This window comes from Python bivittatus, unplaced genomic scaffold (assembly GCF_059951505.1).
Source record: "Python bivittatus isolate LINGU-HERP-01145 unplaced genomic scaffold, Pbiv_v1 ctg000480_np1212, whole genome shotgun sequence".
NCBI classification, from domain to species: Eukaryota; Metazoa; Chordata; class Lepidosauria; order Squamata; family Pythonidae; genus Python; species Python bivittatus.
In genome coordinates this window covers 21,927,772-21,940,292 of record NW_028277075.1, presented here as the reverse complement: position 1 = coordinate 21,940,292, position 12,521 = coordinate 21,927,772, and the positions used below count along the sequence as shown (strand labels likewise).

The following is a 12,521-nucleotide window of genomic DNA, read 5'->3' as shown; positions in this document are numbered from 1 at the left end:
GCCATTGATACCATCTTTTTCTTAAGTCTATGCCAATCCCCCTGCTGTTTTTCAAATTGAGTTTGTTGAAATCTATATTTTAGTTATACGATAGCATGAGGAAAGTGTGGCAGTGGCAGTTACATTTGAGGGAGACAAAACCTTAGAATATACTTTTACAGTGCTAGAATGCAATTGAGAATGATATATTTATTATTTTTACTCACCCTAATTTCTTTAATTTAGCCTTGTGATGGAACTTTGGACTTAAAAAAAATTCTTTCAGATGTCAGAGTCGAAATGTTTAAAGATTTATATGGCACTTCTAGTCTTTAAATTTTTTATTTATTTATCAATCAGTCAACAGTGGACATTGCTTGCATTTAACAAGTAAATATAAATGTAAAAGCTGAATATATGAAAAGAACTGTGACCTATTTAGCCAAAGCAAATAAAGTCTCATTACCCTGTTTGCAAATACTCCATTTAAGATATTACATCACTGATGTTAAATTTCAAAGCATAATAATTAACTATAATTATATATATTTTGAATAATATGATGTTCATCATGGTGAGTAGGCCATGACTCCACTCAAAAAAGGCAGTACAGAACTGCAAAGTACAGGGATTGCAGTTCAAAGAGCATAATGCCAGGAAAAAATGAGATCTGTATTAAAAAACAATTGGCATTTTGGAAGACAGATGCTTAAACTTTAGGGGCCACATCTTTTAGAACTTCTTTAAGATAGTTTCCTTGGCTGCAATGTAGCAACTATCTAGTAGTTAAACTATCTAATGATAAACATTACTGCAAGCCAATCTGGATACTCACTAATGTTCAGTTCATAAAGAAGCATTCATGTTCATGAGCCAGCACACCTGTACTCCAATGTTAATATTCCCATGATGCCATTGATTCCAAAAGGTTTCCCTGCCTTCCCAGAAACTGAGGAATTTCCACTATTCAGATTAATGGCACGCTGCAGGAGTGATACCACTGTCAATCAGACAGTTTAGTTCTCCAACAACTATATACGCTTGTGGAATTATGCACAAGTCTTCATCTATCAGTAGAAATAGTAATAGCATTTAAAAAAAAAAGAATTGTTTCAATTAAAACATAAACTGCTTTTGTTGTACCTCAGATGTGCATTCCCCAAACCAAAATGTAACACATGTACATCCAAGTCTTAAAATGTAACTGCTTTAGCTTCTTCATAATGCTGTAAGCCTATCAGGAATCCAGTGCCTAAATTATAGTCCCCTAACAGCTGCTGTTAGGAGACTGTGATTGAAGACAGCTTTGGTGAACCAAACTGAGCCTCTCTGTGTTACAACTATTTGGGGAGGTGAGGAGGGAATAGGGAATGGCCTTGAAGGACAGGAGGTAAAGCCATTACGAAGTCAGGCCAAGAAATTAATTTGAGAAAATGTCTCAGACATGCCCTTCCCTAGCTGACACAAAGATAAAGGGAAGGAGGGAAGCACATTCAGACTTGCAAGATCCTTTTACTATATAGCCATTATAATAAAAGTAGTCTTCACCTTTATGGCATTGGTTTCTTAGCCTGGTCTACCTTGTAGGGTTGATAAGGAGGCTTGCTGTCTATCTACAGAGTTGGCGGTTTCTCTTTTCATGTAAGGAAACTCTGCCCCCCTCCTCATCTAGTACCATTCTCAAGGGTACACTAGGCCCCATGAACAGATACCGAAGAGGGAAGGAGTGAAGAAAAGTTAGTATTCCAGCTAATGGAATAGGCAAGACAGAAAAAATGATATTTTAAAAACCTGTTGAATCCCCAGGGTTTTTGCAGCCATCAAAAGCTCTGCATGAAGTTCCTCAAGCCCTTCCCCAAGTAGCCATGTTACTAATTTCTAATGTGATAGATTGTATGGATTATTATATTAAAGAATCATATTAGCTGCATTTAATTACTCTAATTTTATTTCCATTTAAATTAAACTTTTCTTTTTGTTCTGACCCTGTCTGATTTTTGAAGTGTGGCCCATGCCATTCAACTCAACAGCCAAGTCTGCCTTCAGCCTGGAAATAATTGCACACCCCCAATGTAAATCAACTAATAAATTTATATTGTAGAAAAGAAATTTGTGATAACATTAAACAACTAACTAGAAAACTGCTCCTTGACCCACTTTACACTGTGATGCCTTCTTGATAACTAATATTTTTATACACAACAGCTCGGTTTAGGTTTGGTGTTACGCTGTTTGATCTTTGTGATTTTAGTTGCAACAGACCAACAACCATACCTGTATGGAATTTGTTGAAAGAAAGTATGGATACTTTCATAAAATGAGAAAATAAGATCAATCACAAGCCCTAAACTGTAAAGGTATTCAGAAATTAAGTGGTTGTGTGTGTACAGTATGTGTGCAGACCAGTATAAACATTTGTATAGTGAAAAGATAGACAGCGGAAATACGTATTTCCATATGTCCTGTTCTTGCAGAGTTAATGAGTATATTCTGGGTTGTGGCTGTTTACTTTGCCCTCCCATGTAGCTTCTAATCCATGGGTGTGGTGAAACTGCCTGATAAATACCTGTTTATGGTCCACAGAAATAGCAGTGCAGAGTTTGAAACACAGTAATATGACACCAGTCCTCTTGGATGGTGTTCACTCACTGCAAGCTACATTCCAGACCAAACCTGCACCAAAGCGGAAGAGTGTTTTCTTTTTCTTATTATTATTCAGCTTCAAGGGCAGAACAGTCAGTTAACTTGCACTCTTCAGCATTTGGAATTCTCCAGAAGAGAAGGCATGTTTTAGCAAAGAACTTGAAATAAATTCCCATCCATCAGGATTTTCCACATTTCTGACACATAACCTCTTTGAAGATTCTGCTAAAACAGCTTTTGACCACAGTGGGGATCTTTCAGAAGTTTTCTGCTGACAAATTTTTGTGACTCCTGAGCCGGCATAAGGAAATAGCAAACTGCAAGTACCAGCTGTTCAGTACTAACTTATTGTTGTTTTAATTCTATTTTCTAGTAAGTAAAAAGCTTTGGAATACACCGAACAGTAGGAATTAATGCAAGTGTTCATCTTGTTTTTCAGCTGATTAGTTGGCAGCAGGTTTGCCTTGACAAAAAAGGGCCTTTGTGTAAAAAAGTAAACCGTGTTGCTGCTGAGAAAATGTGGTATGCAACATGAGTGAAATCTTCCTATTTCTTCTGTACTAAAGTTCTAAACTTCGGCAGGAATTTGCATTTCATACTACTGTATTGTAGGAAAGAAAACAGTGTATAATTTGGAGAAACAGCTTCCCTCCATGATGATTTAATTTACTAGACTGAATGAAAAACATTTCTTGGAAGTAATTATATAGAAATAAATAGTTCTTGTTCCAGGAATATATGTGTGTTGTGATTTGCCCAACATGGAAAAAAATCAAGGTTCTGATTGCAGTGAGCTCTCTAATCCAGGGAGGGCAAAGGAGACTGAAGCAGGCAATAATTTCTTAACTAAATTTTCCATGAAAGCCCTCTTTGGATTTACAGATAAATTAGAACCAGGAACTTCAAAAGAGCAAGTAGTTTTAAAAGGGTTTCAAAAGGTCAACGGAGATATTGATAGCCATGTGGACAATGAGGATGAGAAGAGCAGGGTAAATGAAGATGGTGACCCAGATACAGTTCAACTGCTTCCAGAAATGGCACAAGGGGAAGGTAGTGCTCAGGCTATTCCAGAAGCTGATACAAGGGGCATATTTGTTTTTGAGGCAGTCTCAGAAATGGATGACTGGGCTCCAAATAACCCTGCAGAAGCCATTACTGGTGACTCAAGTGTGTGCAGAATTTATGCTGAAAACTTTGTTGACTCTGAAGACAATGGCAGCATACATAATAACTCTGTAGACAACACCCTTATCCCAAATGATCATCAGGCTGATGTTTATGGCACAGTAGACTTGGAAATACAGCAATTGGAGCAGAAGGGGCCATCCTTCTCCAATTCCTATTCTAGCCACTCTCCTTTGTCTGAATTCAGCAAACAAGATCATAAGGATCCCATTCTTGTTCAGGATACTTTGACTCACACAGCAAGTGACACAGACAATGAGGCTACAGATCTAAAAAGGCATGAAAATATAACAAACAACCCTGTGTTAAATTGCGCTGTATCATTGGAGGATAATGATGAAAATGAAGAAAAAGAAGACACGGAACTATATACAGAAATGCATGGTATGACAGCAGGGGATAACACAGAGCCAATTCTACCAAGTTGCAAATGGCCTTCTGATACAATACCCGAAATGTATTCAGATTCAGAGACTAGAACACTAAGCAAGGAGAATATTAGTTCACTTGCTACCGCAAAGGATGTTCAGGAACCTGGAGAAGAGCAGGGACCTCTCCCAGGTAACTGCAGCACTGATTCTCCTGCAAAACCAGCCTTTCAGCTCCCAGCTTTCTTTAGTGGATTACGTGTTCGAAAGAAAGGCTTGTCTGCAGATCTGGAGGAAACAGTCACCGAAATCAAGCAGAAAGACAGTGATCTGGCTATGCTTAAACTAAGACAGCCTGTTAAGAAGTCAAATCTTGCACCTGATCTGACAAGCAAGAAGAAAATGTCAGAGCCTAAAAGTTCTCCTACCTTTCTAGAACAACTGTCTCAGTTCTTAGGGCCTAAAGCTGAGGAGAAAGCTATGGATGAGGCAGTACCAGAATCTGGGGATGTCCAAGAAAGGAAATCTTCTGTGGGAATGGATCCATATGAAGAAATGAAACCAAGTCCTGCAGAATCTGCCCTGGATGCATTTAAAGCTTTATTTACACGTCCTCCTAAAAAAGAGACAACTGCTGACACTTCAGAGTTAGAAGCAATAAAACGCAAAATGAGACATGAAAAGGAATCATTGATGGCAATATTTGAGAGGTCTAAATCAAAATCTGGTGATGGAGCAACAGAAACAAAACCAGTAGGTTGATTGATTCTCTTGTATGCTACGTCTAGAATATAGTTACAAAGACCTGGAGTTTTTAATACTAATTAGGTTTCTTGAGTCGTATGAATTAAAATAATGATAGTAACTTCTGATGTAGAAAAAATATCCACAATGGTATCACCAAACTGACATTGCCCTCCCCCATTTTATTTTACAGTTCTCAGCACAATATTAGACTCTTTTGATGAAAGTTGTGCATAAAAACAGTGTTGTGTAAAATAGCAGTGAACATTACTACAAATATAGGTTATCATGATATGTTAGGCAAAATCTTATGTGCATAAATTGTCAGATTATATTCCGTTTAAAAAAAAGAGAGACAGAAATGGTAATTGAGAAATTTATTTACCTATAATTTATAGATTTATGGCTTACCCAGTATTTGGACTTTTTCTAAAATGCAAGTCAACAATTATTCATATTGGTGGGTAAATATTCAATGTAAAAACATTTAAGAATAATGTATTTATAGTTAACACATTAATATTCTGTTCTTGTCCAAGAGGGTCATGATGTATATTTACTTTTATCTTCAAAATAAACCTGTGGGGTAGTTTAAGTTGATAATTATTACCCTACTCAAATTCACACAGTGAGTATTAAAAACTGTTACTGGCCCTTCACTGTAGTTTGACACTGACAATTTAATTGAATGCCATTATGCATTAGTCTATCATTTTCTACAGTTGGTAGTCCCATGTTTGAAATAAGGAAATAAATACATACAGGGAAAACATGCTTTCAGGGACCATTGTTACTGTGATAGTTTCTATAAAAAGGAAAAAACAGAAAATCATTGTGATCCACTAAGGGAAAAAAATAACAATGGGATTAAATTCCACCAGAACCAACTAAAAAGTCCCAAAATATGTGCAAGCTTTCTTCTTGCAAGTTCCTCTTCTTCAAGATGAGAGTTATGCAAAATGAAAAGAGGGAAAGAAGAAAATATGTATCTACAATAGTTGATGAAGTTTTATATTGTATATTGTAATACAATTTTTGTCTTATTTTATTTTATCAGACTGATGTAATTCCTTCAGAACAGGATGACAAGACACCAGGAAGACTCCAGACTGTCTGGCCACCACCCAAAGCAAAGGATGAAGAAGAGAAAGTAGGCTTAAAATATACAGAAGCAGGTAATTGAAAGCAGTGATATATATACATAGGATTAGTACTGATACATTACTAATAATACATAAGTGTCTTACATGGACACTTACACAATATTTATTCTTGAAAACGAAAGTTATGTCATTTCTGGTGCTGTAATTAGTTTTCAGTGGCTGGCATAGGTAAATGGTTTTGAGGCAAGGTAGCTCTGTTCATTATTACAGTGCTTATCCCATGATAAATTATCCCATGATAAAAGGACGCGGTGGCGCAAGGGCTTAATGACGCCGGAGTTGCCGGACAGAAATGATTGGCTCTCCAGCGGTTCGAGCCCAGCTCTGCGGGACAGGGTGAGCTCCTGTCCCTTGTCCTAGCTCCTTGCTCACCCAGCAATTTGAAAGCTATTCCATCTGCGAGTAGATAAATGGGTACTCCCGTTTAGATGGGAGGAACCAGCGGTGCTGCACAGGGGAGCAAAATACCGGTGCTGGCCGAACTCCAAATGCAGCTGGCATGAGCGGCAAGCGGCAAGGAAGATCTACGGAGGAGGACAAGCCCGGATGACCCCCTAGCGACCCCTGCCGGTCACACAGCGTAATTAATTGTATAATTGTATGATATGTACTTTGTGAGCCGCCCAGAGTTCCCCATTGGGGGGAGATGGGTGGACAATAAATCGAATGTAATAATAATAATAATAATAATAATAATAATTATTATTATTATTATTATTATTATTATTATTTATTTGACTTGTCCCCGCCCATCTCCCCACAACGGGGGACTCTGGGCGGCTTACAACAAACTAAAATCGGCAATACATAATTAAAAGATTATAAAACCAAAGTACAAAGAGAAAGATAAAAAGACTAAAAAATCCAAGAGGCTGATAGAGGCCACACCAGGCTGCTAAGGGACCAGCCAACCCCATTTTTGATATCCTCCCTCCCCGCCCCAGGCCAGATGGCAGAGCCAGGTCTTCAAATCCCTCCAAAAGGCGTGGAGTGAGGGGGCCTGTCTCACCCCCGGGGGCAAGATGTTCCAAAGGGCAGGGGCTACAGCAGAGAAGGCCCGCCTTCTGGACCCCGCTAATCGAAGTTATTTTACTGCGGGGATCCGGAGCATGCCGTCTCTGTGAGATTGGGTGCCTCTTTCAAATAAGTTTATAATCAATAAATATAGTTACAGCTATATCAATTCATTGAGAAATTCTCTACAGTCTATTTTTAAAATATTAAAATAATGTTTTAAATACAGTTAGATTTTAGTTCAGGAAATATGTTTAAAAACTTCGGTTTTGCAAGATTGTGGATGAAGAAATGCAACTGAAAGAACTTCATAAAGTCCTTTACTATGCAGAAGAAGTCAGATAGGCAATCAAACTGCCCTGTTCTGTTTTCTTATTAGAGAATTATTTTTAAAAGTGCAAGAGTTGGTCATTTATGAAGTAATACAGCTCAAGAAATAGTACATCTGTAATATCTTTATTATGGTCATTGACCAGTGTTTTATACATTTTTTGTACGAATTACAAGGCTCAGATTAAAGTACTTTAATATTTGCTAGAAAATTAATAGAAGTAAACAAAATGGTTCAAACTGCTAAACACCATAAATACAAAAGGCAAATTCTAAGAAAAAATCTAAATAGTGAAAACTAATTGACTAAATTATAAAATTACTTTGTGAATAAAATACTAAAATGTTAACATACTAAGTTACTAGACTACTAGGTGAGTGTCTCTGTATTTGTATACGTATCTGTATGTGTGTGTTCTCTGTGTATATAAAACTTTATAATGGTCAGTGACAAGTGAGACATAATGGAAGAGATAAAAACATAAAACAAAATAGACAGCATTAAAATGCATATTTCTAAGGTCCTAAAATTAGGAGATAATAGCTTTGTGATATGTCACATATATATAAGAATTTGTGAGCAATAATTCTTAAATGCAATACATGTGAGGGTAAGAGGATGCTTTTCAAGCAAATATTTTTTCAAACAATAAACCAAACTTTAAGAAACCTGCTGGTACCCACTGAGAATCCCAGAAGGAATCCAAAGCGTCCTGGGAAACAGCTTTGATTTTTTTTTCTTCATAACTGTTGGATTGAGCTAGGGAAAAGAAACTCTCTCAACAGTGTAGCGCTCAATTGGTGAAAGGCATTAATTGTATAGAAAGTGCTCTAAATGGCACTCTTTGCTGCACACTTAACAAAGAGAAGAGAGTTTAGGGTGCATTGGGTTTCACAAGAAGATTCTCACCTAGTTTGAGAAATTCCAGGATTACAGTCACACTTAAATGAGAAACAAAGTAGTAATTTTATTTATGATGTCTTAATCCACTGATCTTAAGGGGAAGACCCAGTACCCTGATGTGGGCTGCTCTGGGTAAACACATCCACTGCAGACTACTTGGATAAGTCCCAGTGTCCCATATACTTGAGTTGACCTTTATTGGTTGATCTTACTACCCATGCTTCTTGACCCTAATCCATGCTTCTTGCTTACAATGACTATCTACAAGACATTATTACCTATCTAACACATACAGATTCTGTGATGGCCATTCATTGTTTTGAGCCTGAAATGTTCCTAACTTGCTTCCAGTTATCCTGGAATCAGCCATTCCCCCTCCCAATGATGGGATTTAGGATGACTTCCAGGTGAATTTTTAATCCTAAATGACACAATCAAATCATTAGCTGATTTTTGTGCTATAATAACTTCTGGAGAATTCTCCCAGACTGTAGCTGACACAGAAGATTCTACTTACATAACTGTATAAGCATTGAGCTGAATCCAGCTCCCTTTCTGAAAATAGGATCATTTCCTGAGTTGACATCTGCTCGGAATATTCTCACCAGTAAAAAAAGAGGCAACCATTAATACCTTCCTTCAATTGTATCCATAGCACCATCTCCCACTATTTCACATAGTCATGGAAATCTTTAGAGCAGATTATGGGAGGATGAGGAGGCATACAGGGGAAAGGAATATCAATGAAATTGTTGCCCCCTCCATTCTGCTATTGGACCTCATCCTTTGAATCCTGTGGACATCCACTCAGGCAGATTTTGAATCTAATCTGATCTTTGATTTATGGGAACAAATCCACAACTATGTGCTTTACTTTTTATATATTTGTATATTTGAGAAAAATACATTGAATTATTGGAATTTTTTAAAAGTCTATTTTCAGTTTTCAAATAAAACTTTTTTCATGTTTTATTATACTGACATTGTAAAAAGTGTATCAGCAGGCAGTGGCATCTCGGACACATTGGGTTCAGAAGCTAACAGGGCTGGTCCTGATTAGTACCTCCTTGGATGAAAGAAGCCACCAAAGAATTCTAAGGCTATAGGCCAGACTGAGAAGTTGAAAAACATCTCAGAAAAAGACAGTGCCAGTCCAATCTGTCCTGGGCCAAGAAAATTGCATAGACGTGTTCTTGTGTTTACCAAGAGTCAGGCTTGATTGAACTGCATCTTTGCCTTTTTACTGTAAAAAGCTATGTGATGATTCAGTGGAATTTTAGAAAACTGAAATTTAATCAGATTGTGGGCACAATTTTATTAGCTGACATTACCTGCTGTTGCTGTGCAATAATTATTATATCAAATATACTTTGCACAGACCTAAGCTTCAACAGTTGCATGATTATTCACCATGCAATTGAATGAAATGGAAATTTAACTCAAAAAAAGTAGGAGATAAATATTATATTCAGTAGCAGTTGGTAGAAGTTACTGCCATCTGTACAGGCTATGAATCTTATTTTTATGTCATATATATGACTTTTGAATCCTTTCCTAGTTTTTCTATAATTGCCTGTGAAGCCTACTTTTTTTCTTTCTTTTTTTGGGGATCATTTGTCTATTTGATATAATCACTCAAGATCTAACCACTAGTTCTGGTTTTTTTTAGTTTAATTATGTAATTAATTAATCAAATCTTTATTATGGTCATAGACCAGAATAAGGAGGGTGGGGTACAGTCATTAAAAAAGAATAGGAGTAAAAAATAAAAATCTAAAAAGATTATAAAAAGCCAGAAGATATGAAAGATATATGAAATAAAAACAGAAAGTATATATAAAAAACAAGAATCTAAAAAAATCTAAAAGAAGGGGTAGGAGTATTAGATGGGTGTAGGGAAGCATAAATGTTAGTATGTGGAAGACCATATTAACTTACAGAGTGCTCTAATATGGCAAACTAGGTACACATTAAATCTAGTTTATAGCACAGGTCATCATCATTTTAAGGGAAAAACACACATACCTTATCAAACGTGTCTTTCCTCACTATAAAATGTAAAAGGGCATAAGGGCTGAGCATTTATCAGATTAACTGCTCTAAATCAGTACTCTCTGTTCATACATTTGTATTCTCTAGGTGGAAGTATTTATGTACCACCTCAAATAGCTTTTTCTGCTTAAGGAAAGACAAAATTGTGGCCTTAAAATGTATATATAAAAATGGTACACAGCCCCCCAAAAATGGTAACATATAAGGGTTGTTCATTATGTTAGTTGTCAATATATAAATATTGCATTTCATATTATGACCAATGATTGTGGCTCTGACAATGAATTGTGCTGAAAACGATACTATAAATTTTATTTCTACTGAAATATTATTGTATCTAATTATTTATTAAAATAGTATTCTTCCCACTATGAGCAGTGGCAGTAATTTGAATTTTTTTTCTGATATAAGTAATAAAAAAAGAGAACTTTGACTAGCTGACAGTGTTGGAAATAATCACAATAAGACAGAATTTATTTCATGTTCTACATTTTAAATAGCATTTTCTAGTAAGTTTATATGTTTCATTTCCATTTCATTGCCTTTTAAAGTTATTTAATCCTGCAGCAAAGTCATGCTGTTTCTATGGCACCTCAATTTCCATGGCAACAGGCTTTGAAGCTATAAATACTATTTTTAATTTAGTGTGAGAAAGAGAAGGTTGTAAATGAAAACAAAACCAAAGTACCTTAAACGAATACTGAAAATAAAAGTATTTGTCACTGGAAAGTGGATTTCAGTTGTACTATAAACTGTGTTAGAGTATCTAACAATGTATTTTAATTAAAATAAGCTGTTTTGAGATCAAGTGATACATGATCTGGCATTTTGAATGCAGGATTTCAAGTCATAAAATCATGAATGCATCCCTTCTTTTCATGACAAATGAAAGATTTTGAAAAATCGCCCACTGCTTTGTTAATTTGCAGATTTTGGTACAGCCCAGAGTAAAATTGTACCCTCTTCATTCTTTTCTAATATTTGAGGAAATGATGTTTCAACTGGGAAAAACAAAACCCTTCTTAAAGAGAATTCAGTCAGATGCTGCTGTTAATTTAACCATTTTTTTTCTCCTCAATCTGGCACCCTTAGGGACTATTGGATAACAAATCGCAATCAAGCTAGCCAATGGATGCATTGGCTAGGGGATATGGAAGCTGTATTCCAACATGTTGGTGGGTGCCATTTTGGGAAACACCTAATTGCAAAATAGTAGCCAATTAACTGACTATTTGTTTTATAATGTTAAGTTAAATTTACACTGTTTACTTTGGAGAAAGTAGATTTCTCTCAAAAAAAGAATGTCATTAAATCTAATTTATTTAAAATGTATCTGAGCAATCATATCCATATATCTATATCTATCTATCAACACCTACATTGTAACAAATATTAAATTCATGGAATCTTAAAAGGCCTTTTTTTTACTGGAGAGGCCACTCAAGTGATAGACAAAAGCATATGAACCCCTTATGATACAGTTCTCTTGGCCCAGTTGTCCCCTTCTGAATAAGGTTTCACATTTTTTTTAAGACCATTATTTCATCATATTGTTTGTCCTATAGCATGCTTATGGCAGATTGATGTTCTAGAAAAATAGTTAAGGGATTTTACTATTTTTATGAGTAATCTAGGAGAGGTGATAGGATTTCGGTAATGACATTTTATTTGTATCCAGCTTAAACCTTTGTGAATATTCCATGAGAAAATCGAGAATTAATTTAGATGATGTCATGAACTGAAATAGCAATAGCAGTATATCAGAACTAGTAATCTACTGTTTGTACTTAACCTCCTATCTGAATGGCAAATCACTGCTGTGTGTTGCTTTCTAAATTGTATTTGTAGAACCCATATGGACAAGTATGTTCTACTTTGGGTGCAGTGGTCAGTAATGGTTTGGACTAAATATAAAATAACCAAGTGAATCTAATTAAAAGAATGAAAGAGACATGAGTGGCCATAGCACATTCCTATTATCCAAATGATGTTTGTATCTGAACTGACTTGTTAGCAGAGAACTATGTTGTATGACACAAAGTAAACATTCCATTACTATCATTCATGTGTTTGAAATGGGCAAATGGGAGTGTGAAATCTACCAAAGGCATGTCTATTTAACCTTCTTCAATGTTTGCC

General features: G+C 36.0%; 1 protein-coding gene across 2 annotated transcripts in view; it reads left to right on the top strand.

The window, feature by feature from the left end:
* The window catches only part of FMN1 (formin 1), a 134,084-nt gene that overhangs the window by 21,491 nt on the left and 100,072 nt on the right, over positions 1-12,521 (top strand). Inside the window, exons 1-2 of one of the 2 annotated variants that reach the window (XM_088145431.1) lie at positions 2,592-4,928; positions 5,977-6,094. The exons of the other annotated variant lie outside the window; for it this stretch is intronic. Of the exons in view, the coding sequence (XP_088001557.1) occupies positions 3,384-4,928; positions 5,977-6,094 (1,663 nt within the window). The 5' untranslated portion in view covers positions 2,592-3,383. Of the gene's footprint in view, positions 1-2,591; positions 4,929-5,976; positions 6,095-12,521 lie in introns of those variants that run through there. 2 annotated transcript variants of the gene reach the window in all.